This window comes from Equus asinus, chromosome 7, assembly GCF_041296235.1.
Source record: "Equus asinus isolate D_3611 breed Donkey chromosome 7, EquAss-T2T_v2, whole genome shotgun sequence".
Classification (NCBI taxonomy): Eukaryota; Metazoa; Chordata; class Mammalia; order Perissodactyla; family Equidae; genus Equus; species Equus asinus.
Window position 1 is genome coordinate 6,405,237 of NC_091796.1, and position 19,794 is coordinate 6,425,030.

At 39.4% G+C, this 19,794-nt stretch overlaps 1 protein-coding gene across 7 annotated transcripts in view; it reads left to right on the forward strand.

Annotated features, from left to right (window-relative positions):
* Positions 1–1,382: 1,382 nt before the first annotated feature.
* NETO1 (neuropilin and tolloid like 1) overlaps positions 1,383–19,794 on the forward strand; it is a 104,420-nt gene continuing 86,008 nt past the window's right edge. For 5 of the 7 annotated variants that reach the window (XR_011504362.1, XR_011504364.1, XM_070512862.1 and 2 more), the window contains exons 1-4: positions 1,564–1,728; positions 3,776–3,829; positions 4,061–4,198; positions 10,275–10,523. Coding sequence is in view for 4 of the 7 variants with exons in the window: in XM_070512862.1 (XP_070368963.1) it covers positions 1,701–1,728; positions 3,776–3,829; positions 4,061–4,198; positions 10,275–10,523 (469 nt within the window). In the remaining 3 variants the exon portion in view is untranslated. Of the gene's footprint in view, positions 1,729–3,775; positions 3,830–4,060; positions 4,199–10,274; positions 10,524–19,794 lie in introns of all 7 variants that reach the window. The other 2 variants (XM_044774872.2, XR_011504363.1) reach the window with 2 other exon arrangements.

Consider the following 19,794-nt stretch of genomic DNA (forward strand, 5'->3'; position numbering starts at 1 on the left):
AGGCGGGCCGGAGGCGGGCGGGGAGGAGTGCTGCCGCAGAGTCCAGAGAGGGCCTCCCCCCAACCCCCGCGCGCTTCTGCCCAGCATCGCCAGCCCCGCGTTTACTGTGCTTTCGGATTCATTTATTCGCATTTTACAAGCCGGAGCTTTTCCGGGGCTGTTTCCCAGCAACTGTCTTTTCTCCCCTAAGTTTAACGCCCTGCGTGCGCGCGTTTCTCCATGTTGAGGTGGTAGGTGATCTGTGTTTGCCTTGGGGGTTTCAAATATCTTGGGGAGGATGAAGGCAAACTGCAAGAAGCCCGGGTCTGTGCAGGAGCAGTTTGGTGGGGGCGACCTCCACATCAGGCCAGGTGGTAAACCGCGAAACTTTTCCTGCCGCCTTTGCCTTCGGCGCACACCTGCCTTTTCTCCCAGCCTGAGACCTGAGTAAACGGCAGCGCCTTCACCCCCGGGAAGAGATAGAATCCGCTTCCTTCAGATAGCTGGACTATAAGGGATGGGAAACAGATCGATTGCAATTTCTAACCCTTAAAAAGTGAAAAATTAACCCCCGAAGGGGATTTTCACATGATAGCCCCTCCCCCTTGCACGCCTTTTGTCCGGCACGAAGATCCAGCTCCGGATTTGCCAGTTCCCTTCTGGCCCCCTCGGCCCGGGCTGACCAAGTGACGGATCCCAGCTTGGTCCTCACCCCCTCCCCTTCCCCTCCCCCCCAGGATCCGAGGGCCTGTGATGTCCTTCCTGCCGCCGCCGCCGCCCCATTCCGCCGCGCACTAGCCCCAGGGGCGCCGGCCGCGCGGAGCAGCGCAATTTCACCCCGGCTCCCGGCTTCTTGGAGGGTCGCGTATCCCAGGGCTATGACTCAGGCGCCCACTTGGTAACTCTGCCATCTTCCTGCTCCTTCCCCTCCCTACCTCCCATCCCCGCCCCCCTTTGCCACCCCCGTTCCCCTCCACCACCCTCAAGCCCTCCTCCCAGACACCCACCCACCCGCTCCTCTTTCCGCAAGATCGCAGAGGTGGCGTGGAGCCCGGCGAGCCGATGACGGACCCTTTCCTCCTGTCTTCAATGCCTCAGCGGAAGATCCCCAAGGGTTGGAGAGAGGAGGGCTGCTGCTGGACGTCCTCCCGGGGAGGCTGCTCCGACCTGCTGCTCGTGGTGTATGAAACTGGGGACTGAGCGAGCCCCAGCCGCCGCCGCCGCCGCCCGCTCCGTCGCTGCCGTCGGTCTGGACTGGCCCCGGCCTCGCTGCGCCCGCCGCCTGGCCCCGTCCCCGGCTCGGGGCACCCCGGGGCTCGCCCCGCGCCCGCCGCCGCCTGCGCGCCGACTGCCCGCGCGTCCTCCTGACAGCTGCGGCGGCGGCGATGATGCAAAGGAGGAGGGTGCTGCCGCCGGCGGTGCTGATGGTGGCGATCGGCGCCCGGGTGTGATGCGAGCGTCATGGTGGGGATGCTGGCTTCGCGGCGGTGAGAGAGCCAGCCAGAGCGAGCCAGGGGCGGAGGACGCACGAATTCGGATCTTGCTGCTGTGTGGGCTCGGATCTCTTTCTTTCCTCTCTCTCTCTCCCACCCCCCCCTTCATTTTGTTCTTGGTTTGCATATTTAAAATCTCTCGACTCCATCCTCTCCCCCACCACTGGAAGTCTTCCCGTCTCTAAATGGAATTTGTGGAGATCGGAACCTCTGGTGTAACGAACAGACATGATCTATGGACGCAGTTTGTTTCACAGTGAGTACCTTTCCCGCCGCGCCGGTCCACTCTGGGTTCCCTCCCTCCCTCCCTCTCTTCCCTCGTGGCTGAACGCGCAGGGACGAGCCTCGCCGCCGCGCTCCAGCCGGACCCCGCAGTCCCCGCGAGTCTGGGGCAGATGTAAACTTTCTGTATTGCAGCATAATAGAGCGGGGCGTGGGGGCGGTGCACCGTCAGTCGTCGCTGGATGTCAGGATCTGCCAAGGAAAACAGCCTTTCCGCGCGCAGCGACATCCTGGGGGCTGAGCGCGGCGAGTAGTTCAGGGATGGGCACGTGCGGACGAGGCTGGGGAGTGGGCCCGAAGGAGAGCGCAGGTGGAGAGAGGGAGAGCGGGGCTGAGAGCTTGTGGGATGAGGAGGAATGTTTCTCTTTCAGGGGCTTCTGGAGCTCAGCGGGCCATGTTCCCACTCCAGTAGGTAGTTTAGGGCGCACTGGAACGCAGCGCTTGAGGGGAGAGCGGTGCCAACCTCAACTCTTCTGGCCGGCAGATCTCTAGTGTTGGTTTATGAGTGTGCGGTAACGCGTGCAGTTGAGGGGGCAAGGAATTGGAGGAAAATAGCATCGGAAGTCATCAAGTAAAAGCCAATAGAAGAAAATGTGTGGTGGGAATTTCACATTATAAAGCAGAAAGTAGAGGTTAATCCTGTGCCGCGCAGCTGAAGGATCAGCTTTCCTGATGTGTTCATCGTAGTACGTGTTCCACAATGTGATTCCACCAAACTAGGAAAAATAGAGTAAAGAATACAGCAAACGTACATCCTGACACTGACAGCTAGATACCTGTCTGTTTGTATGGCAAGTTAAAATAAGATTTTTTTTCCTCTTTAAATGCAGACAGTAACAGCGACTAATATTTTAATCTGAAAGCAGATGACCAGGCTAGAATACACAGTAATATAACTGATATAATTTCTCAAATGCTAATAACAGAGCCCACACACTTTTCTTGGAATAATCTTTAAGTGTAAATTTATAAGCTCTAGTAGTGAGCTTCAGTTTAGGAAATCATCGTGAATTATGTCCTCCCTTCCCCAAATTCATTTTAAGTGGAAATATGATTATACACCTAATAGAACTTAGAGCTTTTGGGTAACTGGGCAACAAAATAAGTTACAAAAATTAAGTAGAGGAGGAAAAATCGGAAATCAGGAAGACTAGATTGCTTTAATACTTTTCTAGATTTAGGTTTTGTAAAAATGTTGAGTAAATCAAGAAGATGACAGTAAATCAGAAGTTCAGGTTACAGTAGTCTTTGAAGATTTACTCTTATTACAGATCAGTCTCTTTTTGATACTGAAAAAATGAATCAATAAAATGCTCATAGAAATCACCTTTCTCAAGATAATAATCTATTTTTGAATAATACTAAATATTAAATCAAGGTTAAGGTTCAAAGAGATTAATTTCATAGCTTAGAAAATGCTGAAGACTGGGATTACTTGGGAGTTCAGTACATTTTTATGAGAAACATTTTTATAGTGCTGCTTAATGCCTCCAATCCACATTAATCTGTTTTTCTCCTGTGCCGCTCCCCCACAGGCCATAGGATTTGCCTAAGTATTTATTTTCTAAAATACAACAACATTGGCAATGTGTTAGGATCAGTCCTGGAGTCCTTTCTCATTGTTAGCTTTTCCTTTTCATCCTTACAGCTGCTGTCACTCTTTCTTTAGAGATGCTAGCAAAGCTATTCATGAAGGGCAGCTTGGAAACAGAGCTGGTCCTGAAATTCTATTGTAATGTGAATTACGTTACAATATTGCCTCTTGAAGGGTGCATTTGCTTTAGGAGTTTGGGTTTCATCCATTTTTAACTTGCATTACTTCCTGAAGGGATTCCTAAGTTTTCCTGATTTGTACATTTTGAATCAGTTTCTCCAAGTTCTGAGTCAACTCAGAACAGTTAACGATAACAAAATTAATCTGATTTGATATCATTTAACTTTAAATTATGTTATGTTGTTATAGAATTTCATCATTTCAGTGTATATTAATATCATTTTCTAATTTTTCTCTTCTGTTTCAGTTGTAGCAAGTTTAATCATCCTCCATTTGTCTGGGGCAACCAAGAAAGGAACAGGTGTGTTTCTTTGGAAAATGGGAGTGGAAGACTTCTAATTATTTGCATTGTCTTATTGTTCCCATATTCTTAATATTCCAGAATGTCTGAACATTTTATGGTGTGTATAACTGATTGGTTTTGACTAAGATGACATTTAGAAATTAATTTACTAATGGATATTATAAGAATGTCCTCTATTTTTAGTTTTATAGCAAATTGGATAATGGCTCTTTTTAAAATTTCTTACAGAAAAGCAAACCACCTCAGAAACACAGAAATCAGTGCAGTGTGGAACTTGGACAAAACATGCAGAGGGAGGTATCTTTACCTCTCCCAACTATCCCAGCAAGTACCCCCCTGACCGAGAGTGCATCTACATCATAGAAGGTAAGGGCAGGGAGTGCCAGAGCCCCAGGGCATGCTAAGCAGGACCTGGCCATCTCTGAGTTTTGTTGCACAATATTCATATAAACATTACAAAAATTGGTTTTGAGACCATGCATGTAAATATCTCTGAGTGAAGCAAACAGCAGTGAAATCTGGAATCAAAGATAATTATTGAAATTATTAGGAATAGGCTATGAACAAGTAAATTCTAGGAAATAAAAACAAAACAACAACTTAGTTTATTTGGCTATTGATTTGATTGATTTGGAATTCTAAAGTAATGTTGAATGCAGAGTTGGCATAATATTTCCTAATGTGTAACAATTTGGAAACTAGTATTTTATCAGTTTAACAATTATTAGAATAACCTATACATTTGTTATTTTTTATTTAATAATATGAGGCACAAGTAACATATTAATGTCAGAAATAAATCTATAATCATGTTTTCTGAACATCAGTCTGAATGACAGTTGCCTTAGTTTGTGCTAACAAGGTACGTTATCATACTTTAATGCCGAAGTCGGGATTCCAAATTATGGTGACTCTTTTCATCATTTTCTCCCAGCTCGAAGGATAAATAGTACTGAAAAAGATTCACTTCTTTTTGAACTTTTCCTATTTCTCTTCCCCTTGTAGACACCATTCGATGAAGTACAATTGTTAAAAATATCAACATTTCATCTAATGATAGAAGATTTTGATAGAAATGTTAATACCTGGTAGCCCAAAACTCACCCCCAACCCCCACCCCACATACAGACAGACAAGCCACCTTAAGGAAGAAGATATGAATGCTCAGTATTTACTTGTAAATGAGGGACAGTTTCATTTGGTAGCTCTTTCAAAGAAAAAAGCCTTCTGTTTAACTCGTTTCAAGAATTTCTATCTGGAAATGATTTTTGGGCCAGGGATCTTTCCTCTCTCCTTTTTGTGCTTGAAGTTGAACTTTTAACAAAGATACAGCACACTACAAGAAGAAGGGAAAACAATAAGCTCACATAATAAAAGGATAAAGCTGAGAAAACTGAGCTCTGACAGTTTTTCTTCCTCATGTTTGATAGAAAAGGAAATTGAAATATGGAAATCCTGGGATAAACTTCATTGTTCTTTTTATCAAGTTAATTTACATATCTATTGTATATATATTAGGAACTTTCAAAGAACTTAACGTATATTAAAACATTTAATTGTAGGAAGTAGGTACTTTTTGTTGTCCCTACTTTACAGATAAGGAAACTAAGGCACAGAGAGTTAAATATCTTGCTTAAATTCACATAGCATAATTTGCATTTTGGAGCAATAGTTTTTAAAACTCCAAATTATTAAAACAATAAAGTCAAATAGTTCTCTCATTTAAAGAATTAATTCAGAAGCAAATCTTCACATGTGAATTGTGTTTTCATGTTTATTATTATTTATAATTAAAAAGCATTGCTAACATTTCATTTTAGGATGGTTCACATATTTGCATTCATTTGTAGTTATGTCAATGACAAAACTTGAAGTTGGGAAATAAACAGAACCTCCTGTTACTATCAATGACACTTCTATACCCTTTTGGAAATCGTTCATACTAGCTGTTTTTTCATTCATGTATTTATTTAACAAATATTTATTGAACAACTAGTAAGAGATAATCACTCTTCTAGATACAGTGTAGAGAACATTGAATAAAACAAACATGGTACTTGCCCTATGGAACTTTCAGTATGGTTGAGGATACGCCCCTTTCAGAAAACAGTCTAAAGGGGCCCCAAGATTAGCACGGTGTTTGAAGTAGGGAGAAGGAAGAGAAGGCTATAAGAGGAGAAGCTTACTCTTAGCTTTTAGAAGATCCAGGAGATATCATTCTGTGTATAGACTAGCTCGTGCAGTGGTGCGGTCAGACCCACATGTGGTATCAAAGGCCTGCTGCATAGAGTGAGGAGGGGAACAACTGAGGAGACTGAAGAGGTTGGCAGTCTAGGTAAAGAAGGACCTGGTCTTCTATCTCTTCCATCCATGAAAGTTTGGACTTTGTGTTATAGACAATGGGATGCCATTGAAATAATTCAAGTAAAGAACTAATAAAGTGAGATTTTGATGAAGTACCTGAAGGAAAAGAATATTAACTGGAACTATTGTGAAAAACCAAGTAAACCATAGTAAAAGCCTGAACTACAGAAGTGACATTGGTGATGGAGTCAAAGGAAGAAATGAAGGCTATTTAGGAAACTGAATCATGAATGACTGGATGTAGGGATGAGAGAATAAGAATCCCAGGACTATTCTAAAGATTTTGGTTTGGTGACATTAGATGAAATGGCCATGGCAGATAAAGAATATAGGTAGAGAAAGAGGATTTAAAGGAAAAATAATATGATCGATTTTGTATTTATGAAGATGTCTCATAAAGAGATTGGATATATAGATTTTTAGCTCACTGAAGAGTTCTGGGCTGAAAATATAATTTATAGTTCATAAATATAGAGATTGTTGTTGAGGCTGTTAGAATGAATAAAACTATCCAGAGGGAGTATTTGGAGCAGTGTTTTTCAACTCTTTCAAAAAATACAGATGCCTGGGTCTGCTCCCAGGAATTTTGATTTAATTGGTCTTAGATGGAGCTGCAGGCATCATTGTATCATAATAGCTCTCCAGTACGATGCCACTGCACTGTGGCACCCAGAGCACTGGTCTAGAAAGAGAGGAAAGAAGAGGGAGAATAGAATTCTGGAAAATAATGTCAGGGAGGGGCAGAGAAAGGAGGAAGGTAAAAAGAACTGTGAAGGAAAGTCGAGAGTGATCAACTGGAGAACCAGGTAAAAGATGTTACTGGAGCTAGAGTGGACCAACTTTCAGGGAGGAGCCAAAGTATTAGTTTTTACAGCAAAGAAAAATAAGGTAAAAGCAAATGCATCTATTGAATGAGACAATTAAGAAGCTTTTAGGAAGTTCAGGATGTGTGCTTTCATTGACATGGTGCGGGTGGGGGCCAGCTCGCTGTGGATGCGGGAGTACCTGAGGGATGTTGATGATCCACCAGCAGAAAGGCAATTTTCCCTTTCATTCTTTCTTTTATTTTCTTCTTTTAATGGGGTAAATTGTCATGTTAAATTCTGAAAAGAGTAACCTGTAGAAAAAGGTATGATTAAAATACAAGAGAAAGAGAGATAAATAATTGATCAGGTTTCTTGGGATAAGCTAGGCTGTGATAAATACAGGTGGAGTCAGTCATGGAAAGGAGGGTCCCTTTTATGGATTTCAGGTGCTCTTAAACCTCCCTCAAATAGGAAGCAGTATTCTGTATATTTGGGCACATTCAGGTGAAGGTGCTCGTAATTCTCAATGTGTCCAGTGATTCTCAGAGGTTAAGACCTCTAGAAAAGGAGCCTCTGTTTTAGATCGATGATGGCTTATAGAAAAATGTTAAAGTGAAAGGCAACTGTGAATTGAGAGATTTGCAGGGAGAGGAAATGTGACTTTGAGGAGTTGGACCTAGATAGCTTCAAATGGTTTACATGTACCATAATCACTCATTTTTAAATTTACAACAAGAAATATATTTTTTTTAAAGATTGGCACCTGAGCAAACAACTGTTGCCAATCTTCTACTTTTTTCCCTCTTCTTCTCCCCAAAGCCCCCCAGTACATAGTTGTGTATTCTAGTTGTGAGTGCCTCTGGTTGTGCTATGTGGGATGCCACCTCAGCATGGCTTTGATGAGTGGTGCCATGTCAGTGCCCAGGATCTGAACTGGTGAAACCCTGGGCTGCCAAAGCTGAGTGTGTGAACTTAACCAGTCGGCCACAGGGCCGGCCCCTACATACTTACTTTTTAAAAGTGATTTTATTACCTTATAAAATTCAACTTATGGAATTTCATATGTTGAGTGTGTGGAGTTAATTTCAACATCCTGGACCAAAGGAAAAGGACTTGTCCACGTATAACGTGATCTATCAGAAGCCAAGTAATAGTATGTTTCCTGAAGGATCATTGAAATGCTTGTTCATCTATGCTGGACAGCACTTAAGTGACAATGAAAAATGAAGATATGCATAAATGAATGCATGTTAGATGGCCAAATATTTCCTGATAGGGAAAATAGATACATGTTTATATCTAGAGTTTTATATAAATTAGCACAGGGCTATTCTCATTGCTTTACTGTCTGCTAGCCATACATTATTTACATGTAAAAGAAATATCCCACTTTCCGAAATAGTTTGTTTGCTCATAAAACACCATACTGCCTTATCAAAGAGAAGGAAAACAAAGACATATTCTATATGATAATGATACATATAAATGGTACTTTAATGCTAATACATAAATAGTCCAGTTTCTTAGGCATTTGCCTTTTTATTTTTGGACAAATACTTAAGGAGGAAAGACATAGTTGTCCAGGCAATTTCTTAGGATATTTTCCAATTTTCAGATTTTTAAAAATTCATTGAAACTCCCTCAAATTTATCTTCATGGTAGATACTATATTTGTTAACCTCTGCGATATACCTTAGTGGCAGATAAAACCATTTGTGCTTTTTCTTGTAAGAGTTACAAATGTCTCTTTTCAATATCTAAAGAGTCAGAAACATTTTTAGAGATTCAAAATAATCCTTAAAGTAGTCTTTTAGCATGCGTTGATCTTTAACCAATTGATCTTCAAGTTTATCCTTGCAGAACATCAGGATTGCATTGTATTTTATAAGTCTCTAATTTCCAAGTCATCATGTATCTCAATACTGTATGAATTTTTGACATCCATGCTTGCAAGACTTTGGTTTTAAAGCCATCAAGGATGATGGTGTGGTGTGGACAGCAGTCATTCAGAGTGACTGCTGATCACATGGGCAGCAGGCTCTGCTGTGCCAGGTCTTAACTTTCCAGTTTCTGGAGGGGCTTGGTCCCTGAAGAGGGCCCGGTGGCTGGGAAACACTCAAAGGACTCCAGGCAACAGCTGTTTACTAGCTGGGATAAATGTGTGTGATGTTTCAACAAATGTTATGGCTATTCCGGGGTATCCTGGCTGAATGTCAGCCTGTAATGCCAGAATTGTGAACGTTTTGGACACACGACAAGGGAAGAATGGAAGGGGCCTAGCCAGTGCATCCAAGTGCAGGTTTGCAGAGCTGCTAGCCCCTTAAGTCTCTTCCATGGTTCTTTGGAGAACTATAAAAACATTTATGAAGACAAGCTCATTCACATTTCACCCAACAAAGATTTTTTTGAGAAATCCTCAATGACAAGTACTGTGCTGAGTCCTAAAAACAAGGTGAATAGGTTTTGTCTTTAGTGAGTAGACTTAGAGAGGAAGTTTCCTTTAAGTAAGATTTGCCTCCATAAAGAAGAGTTAACAAATTAGAGGTACATAGATACTCAAGAAAGTGGGAAAATACATGAGAGTCCAAAAGAGGTTGTATCCTAGAAACATGATACATCTGAAGTGGTCTGAGCTTGGTCTGCAGGTGAGGTGAGAAGACCTCAGAAGTGAGGATTATAGGATACCCTTAAGGATCCTATATGTAAATTATGTTGATCGTTTTCCCATAGCTGATAGTTGCTGAATGAGTTTAAACCTGAGAGTAACATGATAAAATTTGTATTCTAGAAAAATTACTCTTAATATCCTTGTATATGCGCTTTGATCTAATCAAGGCATCCGATTGAGACTATTTGAATGGTTGTATAACTTTATGCTGAACAATTCTCAAGTGGTTTCTGACCTTCAAACTGGGTACTCCAGAAAATATAGGAGAAGTCACGAAAAGATGCCTCTCAACTTTCTAAACCTGAGCTGGCAGGCTTTCACAAAAAATACTGTGTTTGGTTAGTTCTGTGTTAGACATCAAAATGGTCATTTTATATCAGGATAATATTTTGTGCAACATCATCAATTTTAGGGGCATCCCTTAGACATTCTTATGGAAATATTAACACTTAGAGTGCTAAGTATAGCGTCCTTGCTTTGCGTTTCCTTGCATATCATGTTCAAAGTTTCACAGAAGGTGTACAGATAAAATCTGAAGTAGAATCAGAAAAATCTAACTAAAGATTTTAAAAGGCCTTCTAGACATAATCTTTCTTCTTTTCAGCTGCCCCAAGACAGTGCATTGAGCTCTACTTTGATGAGAAGTACTCTATTGAACCGTCTTGGGAGTGCAAATTTGATCACATTGAAGTTCGAGATGGACCTTTTGGATTTTCTCCAATAATTGGACGTTTTTGTGGACAACAAAATCCACCTGTCATAAAATCCAGTGGAAGATTTCTATGGATTAAATTTTTTGCTGATGGAGAGCTGGAATCTATGGGATTTTCAGCTCGATACAATTTCACACCTGGTGAGTAGGGGCTTGTTTCTTCCCTATATCTTTCTCTTCCTAGTTTTATATCTTCACAGTACAAGAACTTTTGTAAGAAACTTTATAATTTTTCAAAGAATTTTGCAGTTCTATTTAAAACCAAACCTATAATGCACGCTCTTTTAATTTCACAAATTCTGAAACAAAAATATATTTTCCTTAAAATTTAGCTTACACGAGGTAAAGTATAATGACTCAGAGGTCTACATGATCATCAGCAATACAGTTAATTAAATGGACTTCCATTATGCTGAAATGTGTGATTTGAGAGGTAGTCTGTAATAAAGAGACTAATTATATGTTGAATCCCAATAAACTTGAAAAGGCAGTTGTAGTATTGTAAAATGTATCCATCAAAATGATCTTTGGTGAACTTGAATAAAAAATTTGTTTGTTCTGCAAATTATAATTTTTAAAGCAAATGGATCTTAGCATAAAGCAGTCTAATCTCTTTTTAGAAATGCAAATTCCTAAGAGTTGTGATGAAAGGAAGACTGAGACCCGTAGCAGCCAAATACTCATTTGCAAAGTCTGGCAGACATTATCTGTAATTATATAATTATGCTTTTTATGTCAATTTTCCTTTTAACCTGCTAATATTAAAAAGGGCCTGTGATGTTGACTGGCTCACTTTATGATGAGCTATCATTTATTACAATAAAAATCCGTTATCACATTTTTAAACTGCAAGAACATCAGGCTAGGCAATTTGAGATTTGATGAAGTGGTCATTTTTTTAATGGGAAAATGACTCAAATTATATAAAGCACATCATTTATATATAATTACGTATTTTTTCAGTTTGCACCTATCATTTTACTTAGGTTATAACAGGCAACAGATGAAGTGGGAATATATGTCAAATTTGTTGAAGTTTGTGTTGCATGTTACAGCGGTAACGTCAAAGCAGGCTATGATGCTCAGTTCAAGCACTCAAATTTTAAAAATAATTAATGTAAGATTAATGATGACTTTCATTATGAGATTATGGTTTCTGTTAAATAAGTCAGATATTAACTGTATTAACCTTAAACATAAGGGGTATTTTCATAATATCACTAAAAGATTGTGGTTTTAATTATGCTTTGCTAGTACTGGATTGTTCACAGAAATCTTGGCCATTTCACATGTGGTGATCAAACTAAGCTGACGTGTTCCAAAAAGGTGCAAACGCTGAGATTACTTCATCTGTCAGATCGTTAGTGCTAAAGTTGTAAATGGAAATATATGTATTTTTTCTTATCTGATAATTTTGAGCATAATCAGGTATGGTCTAAGCTTTTTTAAGTTGTATTTTCATCCTGGAATTGGTGATCATGGGAATAACATCTTGGATTTAAAACTGTGGTTTCATAAAGGATGTAGCGTCAACTAACATGCGTTATCAACATATGCAATGCTAGTCACATTTCTATCTCTACTTGAGATAACATAAATGGTGGAGCTTAATCTGCAATCCTAGGTTTGAAAAAGCCACTTTGTTCCCTGTACATTGTTCTTTGCCCATTCTTTCTTTAGAGCCACCTTACTTCATCTATAGAAGGAGCAGATTTTATTACTCGCCAGGAACAACTGAATGAGAAGGGAAAGTGAGGAGATGATTCCATGATATTAAGATGAGTTAAGGATGGACTGAAGCTTCTGTTTTTGCTCAGATAAACTAGAGGAAAGAGGACAGGGACACCTACACTGGGCACATGAGGGAAAAGTAGGACCATGAAAAGGAGATTTGTAAAACTTCCATGACTGCTGAAGCTGACGTTCTGTGGCCCAAGGCCATTGCCTGAGTGGCACAATAATCTACAACTCATTCTATAAAGAGGCAGTATTGAGGAAGCCAATTAGTTAATGAAATAGGAAGGGGGCAGGGATTAGTGATAATTCAGACAGCACTCAGGGAATAGGTAATCAGGCAGGCTTCAGATTAATTGGGGCTTAATTTTGATTTGGTAGTATGCTTCAAGTAGTGATTTGGGGAAATTGAGCGGGTGGAGTTCCTCAAGTCAATGTAATGATTTAGGATATAAAGCATTGCCGAGATCACCAGGGCCCCTGACTGGACTGCACGTTTGAGGGGAAGGTCTGCCCATTGGGTCACCTTGAGACAGGACTCCAGCACAGCTGTGAGGAGCGCTAGTTTTGGAATCAGATCTGGCTTCCAGTCCTGGCTTTCTTACTTCTGGCTTGCTGTAAACTTTGGACATGTTTCTTTGTATTCTGTGCCTCAATATTTTTATTTATAAATGAGGGATAATATTGACTGCCTCACAGGATTATTTGAAGATCGATTGATTGCCAACCAATGGATATTTATGAAGTTTTTCACTTTCTATAAGATCTCATCTGTTGGTACCCATCAGTTTCATTGATTTCATTGGAACAATGGAGTAGGTTTGGTATAGTTTGTTGGGAGAACATGTGTCCCAGATTTTTCAAATTACGGCCACTTTCTCCCTGATTTTTTTGGGGAAGATGGGCAAAACTAATACCTACATAATGGTACTTTTCCTTGTTAGGTTTGTTTAAATGCGCCTAGGCATCCAGGTGGGAGTTATAGTTATTTCTGATGCAGTCGTAAAATATGTCAGAGCAGAGCTAGCAGAGGGAAGCCAGGTGGTCTTTATTATTATTGTGAATTTACCACAATCTGGAATCTGGAATTTAATTTACAGTCTCAGAAACTTGATGTCAGCACACTAATAATGTCCCCACTCTTAGGAATGAATCACATTCATCAAGTTAAAAACACTGAATATAAATATATGTATTTATACATTTATATACATGCATCTACATATAAACATATGTACGTTTTCAATAAGAATTCTTAGAATCATATAGGTCAACTTTTCTTGTAAGCAAACATACATGATTATCCAGATTATAATCAGAAAATTGTGTAGCAAGTGTGGAATCCAAATATTGAAGCTTAATTATACAACATGTATGTTTAATAGAATCCAGCTAAGATGCTTGATGATTCATCTCCATGACATGGATTGTTTTGTCCAATGGTGCTCAAGTTCTCAAACTGCCATGGGTCAGTTCCCTTGTCCAGTCTTCAGTTTCCATTCTGCCTGATCGGGACACTAATTTGTGTCAACTCTTACCTCAAAACTCTCTATTCCATAATATCTGAGTCTCTTTGACTTTCTTTTCTACTAAATTTAAAGAAATAGCCTTTTAATCCCTGGCTTCTGTTCCCAATAGCTATGCTTCTGAACTGGTGTAGATGGGAATTAGCCAACTGGAGGTCATGTGTGGATATGGAAGGTAGGAGGGCAGAGCCAGGGAAGATGCAGTGGAAACATTCTTAAAGTGTTTTTTTCAGGTATCTCCTGACACATTTTGATGATTCCTCACTTTTTATTTCATGGGTTATGGTTATTTTTGGATACAGTGTCACTACACAGGCTCACAATGCAGTGATTAATCACCTAGGCGTATAGTCTAGCATGCATAAGGAGGAGTGTGGGATTGAGCAATAGTCAGGGAGAAGTCAGTTGGTCTAAGCCCTGAGGTCTGCAGAAATGAAGGACAAGGGTGAGGCTTGACGAAGTGCCAAGGGACCCAGAGCCCTGGTGGGCGGCTCCTGGATGAGCCTGTAAGGAAACCCTCTCTTCTTCCTGTGTAAACGGAGTTGCTTGTGAGGTATCCTCAACAATATACCCTGCTGCTTCTGAGAAGAGAGATGAGTTCCAGAATCACCGAAAATGTTGAAAGGTACATGATGGAAAATTTGATAATCCGTGGATAATTTAATAAGAAACTATACAAAACATATAAAACTGCTCATTATAAAAGAATGATATTGTTTTCTCATCTTAATTAGACTTTTTTCTTAAAAAATGATTTAAGCCAAATGTATTGTAGAAAAATGAATAATAAGAAAATATTTTATAATGAAAGAACTTTAATAATACTGGAATAATATTCACCAAACTCATTACCAATGGTTACCCTATGCAGAGGTAGGGAACGGGAGAGGAATGAGGAGGAATTGAGGGGCAAGATGGAGATATATTGAAAATTGATCAGCGTTATCAATAACGCTTTAATTTTTGAAAAGGACATTGTATTTTTGGTACTACTTGTGTAAAGGAAATGATTTAAGATAAAAAAATCAAAAAAGAGAAAATATCGTAGTTGGTAATTTTTAAATGAATTTTTAGAAGGGAGAATACCATTTCTCCATAATGCACAATTTTTTTTACTCAAACTAAGAATGCCTTTGGAGTAGAAAATAACTCTCCCCTACAGCCAGCTGCCTGCATACCTCAATTTTCTTTGCCACTTGAACATATAAACTAAGGAGAAAATATGTAAAAGTATCTGCTGTACCCCCAGTCCACTGGTATTACCAGGGACTTTGTTCAAGATTAAGAAAGGATGCTCTACTCTTGGAGGAAGTAACCCTTTCAATCTCTTTAGGAACAAATATCTTCTGTTAGCCTTGTACTTTCCTTTCTAATAGAGAGATTTTCTGCTATTTACGGACATAGAATGTGATATTTATGGAATCTTCCTCTTTTGATGATACTTTTTCTGAACTAGTTTTATGGAATGAAGTTACACACACCCTATTGGAGAAATTTAACTTAAGGATTGCATCTCAAAGTACCAAATAGGTGAGGTCAAGTTAGGTATTGGCATGGAAGTGAGTGGAGTTGTTAAATATGTTGAAATTATTATAATACTTTGTACTTAAATAGCACCTTTCATCTGAGGAGCTCAAAGTGTTTTAGGAACATTCTGCCCAATTCCTAGCTTCCTCTCAAAATCCATGCTGATTGACTTCTAAAGCAGTGGAAAGGATACACTGCACTGCATTGATTTAAACTGAGTGTTTTAAAAAGATTTCTATGTGTATTAAATGGAATATATTATTTAGGTACAATATTGTCATGGAGTCGATGTTATTTTAGTTATCCAACACGATGCTTTTCTTCTTTGTATCTGAAAAGTATATGTCCATTGAGTATTAACCATGTTGAAAGTTGTTAAATTTTCTGGTCAAGATACCAGTGTTCTGATATACGCTCTGCTAAGAAAGAAAAAAAAATCATACATCTATCTATCTATATCATTTCCTGAACAACTAAAATTTAATTTGGATTTTGCACTAAAAGATGAAAGAATAAAAGGTTTTAAAGGTTAAGTTTAAAAGTAGGACTTTATTTGATTAGTTTTCCACACAGAAATAAAAGACTGAATAAATTTAGTTCAGGTGGTATTGTGTTGTCTTTGTATTATATTTTCACTGTGGATCCCAAATATTCTAATTTCAGCCCCAGCAAAGGCTCTCAAATGGAAAGCGTATGGGACAAAATCACATTTTTTCTTGAGGCATATTTTTCAAGAAATGAAATTTAAAAACTTGAGAGGCATAGCAGGGTGCCTATTAGGTACCAAAGATACTCACGTGAGGGCAATTTCATCTATTCCGTACTGCCTGCCACCCAGCCTGTGACTTGGTTGATCAGATCTGTACAATAGAAGGCTCAGGGGAAGGGATGAAGAATAAACAGAGAGACAAAATGCTGTTTGGTTTAGGTGGGTGTTCAGGAGAGAAGTTGAGAGTGGGAGAGAAAATTTCCAGGATTAGCTCCCATCTGTGCAGAGAATATTGAAAGCAGTAGCAAAGGAGAAAGAAGATTTTTAAGAAGTTTTCTGTACAGAAAGAATGCCTTCCTCCTCTTGTTGTTTCCTGGAGAGGCAGAGAATAGTGTTGAGGAGTGTCTGTATTTATTTAGTGGTTAATTGCTGGACTGCATATTTTTGAATATGGTTCATCTGGGACTGGACCAAATGGGGTCTCAGGTGTATTTCCATCATAGATGTGTGTTTTCTTTAGATCTGAAAGAGATCTTTGAGTTCATCTCATTCAACTTTTTCATTTTAAAGATAAAGAAATCAAAGGTCTTGAGAAAATGCATTGCTCAGGTTTGTGAACTCTGTGCAGAAGTTAAGCTACTGCTTATCAGTTATATAACCACTGTGCTGATGCACCTACAAAGGGTAGAGATTATGACTTTAATTACATCACATATTGCAAGCACTTTTCCTACAGTTATATTCAAGAATTTAATTAAGAGATAATACTATATCATCCACATTTCACCATTAACTGGTGTGTGCATTTAAAAATTCACCTTCCCCATGTTGTCTGAAATGTCTTTCAGTTCACAATGACCAAAGAGGCAATGATTTGTCTCCCCTCCCTCTGCCTCTGTTATAAAAGTCTGCCTTTTCAGTCCATCTAAGCCTGAAGTGTATGATTCATTTCCTGTTCTTCTCAAATGTCTGCTATTACTGACATGGTCAGTTGTATGTATAATGCTCTCATGACTTGAAACCTGTGGCTTGCATGCTAAATACTCAAGGGGAAACTTTAATTTCTTGTGATGCCAGTTGCTTCCACTCTCCAACACCATCCCTCTCTCCAGGGCTGCCTGTGTATAGTTGTCCACGTTAAGGACACTCAACTGAGGGAGAGACAAGGGCTGATTCCATTCACATTCAGCTGCCCTGGAGAGAGTCATATCCAGAAATGATTACTATTTACTAATTTGCACAAATGTGTTTTATGGACTAGCCAAGGCCATGCCTCAATCAATTATGACATCACGTCTGCACTCAATCCCACAGTCGTCCCGACATCAAAGGACCAGCATCCAACCTTCACTTAAATTCTCCAAAAGAGACATTGTATCATTTGAGCAAGAGGACAATTCAAGAAAGAAAACAAATGAAAGAAATAATGCATATGCTCTATCTCCATTTTACATTCTCGTTTTTTCTGGGTGTCTGTAGTTACTAGGCTTCTTGGTAAAAATCTCCTAGAAAACTCTAACATTTAACTTATCATTGCATATTCAAGAAGTACGCTTTTCAAATTTTAAGCATCCTGTATATTTTGCCTAAGAAAATATTATTATCTAGGCTGTTCATTTTTTTAAACATTTCCTTTCATAACAATTTGCAGATAATTTGAAGCTTATTGTAATTTTATTTATGTGCAAAATAAATCAAGGCATTATCAGGAAAACACCTCACAGTGTTATTTTCTTGGCTAAAAATGTTTCTCTATTTTAGAATTTGTATGGCATTATAGCAATTTAAGTAGAGCTCGTGTAACTATTCTTAAAGTGAATGCACAGAATAACTTAATTTCCATCAGACTGTATTTGCTGCTTACATTTATTTAGCAAATATGTCTCGACCCACTATGCTAACACTATTGAATTATAGTATGTATAAGACCCTATCTTCTCTACAATGAGTTCAGAGCCTATAAGAAGTGAAAAATTATGTGTAATGGACAGAGTAATGCCTCCCCTCCAAAAAGGATGTTTATATCCTAATGCCTGGAATCTGTGAATATATTAGGTTACATGGCAATTGGAAATTACATTAATAGATTGTATTAAGGATGCTAATCAGTTTACTTTAATACAGGGAGATTAATTTGGATATCTGGGAAGGCCGAATGTAATCCCAAAAGTCCATCAGTGTAGAAGTGGGAGGCAGAAAAGCCAGTGTCAGCATGATGTGGTAGAAAAAATACTCTAAAGGCCACTTCCAGCTTTGAGGCTGGAAGAAGGGCCCATGAGCCAAGGAAAGTGGGAAACCTGAAAACTGGGAAAGGAAGGAATGGATTCTCCGCTAGAGCCTCCAGAAAGGAACACAGCCGTGCCATCGCCTTTGTTTTAACCCAATGAGACCCATTTTAGATTTCCGACATCCAGAACTGTAAGATAATAAAGTTGTGTTGTTGAAATCACTAGAAGTTCGTAGTAATTTGTTACAGCAGCAATAGAAAACAAATACAGATTTTGGAGACTAGAGGTGGAATGCTGCTGTAAAAACTAATTGAAAAAAGGTGGAAATAGTTTTGGAATTGGGCAGTGGGCAAAAACTTGAAGAACATTGAGAAGTATGATGAAAACAAAAACCCTATATTGCTTTAAACAGACTGTGAGTAGATATATGGATGTTAACAACTTTGCCAGTGAGGACTCACAAGGAAGTGAGGAGCATGGTACTGAAAATACAGAGATCTTGGAGAATACCTGAGTTGTCATAAACTGTTGGTAGAAATATGAACGTTAAAGGTGCTTATTTTGAGGGCTCAGAAGAAGATCAGGAACATGTACCTGGAAAGTGGATGAAAGAGAATCCTTATATTGAGTCAGAAAGCTGAGCAGAATTGCATCCTGGGTATGTGGAAAGCAGAACTTTTAAGCAATGAACTTGGATATTTAATTGAGGAGATTTCCAAGCAAAGTGTTGAAGGCTCCGCCTGATTTCTTCTTGTTGCTTATAGGAAAACACAAGAGGGAAGTGACAGATTGAAGGAAGGACTTTTAAATTAAAAGGAACCAAGGCTTAATGACTGGCTAGATGGCAAAAGATTCTAAAATTAAGAGCTTCACTGACTATTGAAATTTAGGGGATCTTGGGATGAGATTGGAAAAGCATGCTCTAAAGAAAAAAGTGAAGGTAAAGCTAGACAACCTTTTGCTAATCTCTAAGAAAGATAAAAAGATCAGAGTATTCAGTCTCACAAAAGGCTCTTTGAAATGATTAGACCTGTGACTCATAAATCTCTTCCATCATCTCAGCAGAAGCCAAAAATAGGGATGGGATTATCTAGAAATGATCTGAAAAGACTCTTGGCTAGTAGAGTGAATCCCATGACATACACTGGAAAAGTACGAGATTGGTGACAATGTTATATCAGCAGAAACATTGCCATCTTGAACTGAAAGAGAGAGAGAGGATGAAACAAAAGAAAATAGTCAGACCACCTAAATATCTACAAGCAAGAAACACGCTGATAAAAGTACTCAGCTGCGGTAGATGTATTCTACCTTTCATAAAAAAGGAAGGCTGATTCAGAGGGCACAACCTTACACCCAGAGAGTGGGGCCTTAAGCCCAGAAAGTAGAGCTAAGAATCACAGAGAATTATTCCCAGACCTTGAAACCAAGTGGAATTTTTCAGCTGGATTTCAAAGTTGCTTGGGACTGGTGGATTTCTTTTTTCTTCTATTTTCTCCTTTTGTTTTTTTGAGGAAGATTAGCCATGAGCTAACATCCGAGCCCATCTTCCTCTACTTTATAGTATGGCTTGATAAGCAGGGCATAGGTCTGTGCCTGGAATCCAAACCGGCAACCCCGGACTGACGAAGTGGAGCACGCAAACTTAATCCTTATGCCCTTAGTCTGGGCCCTGTTTTCTCCTCTTT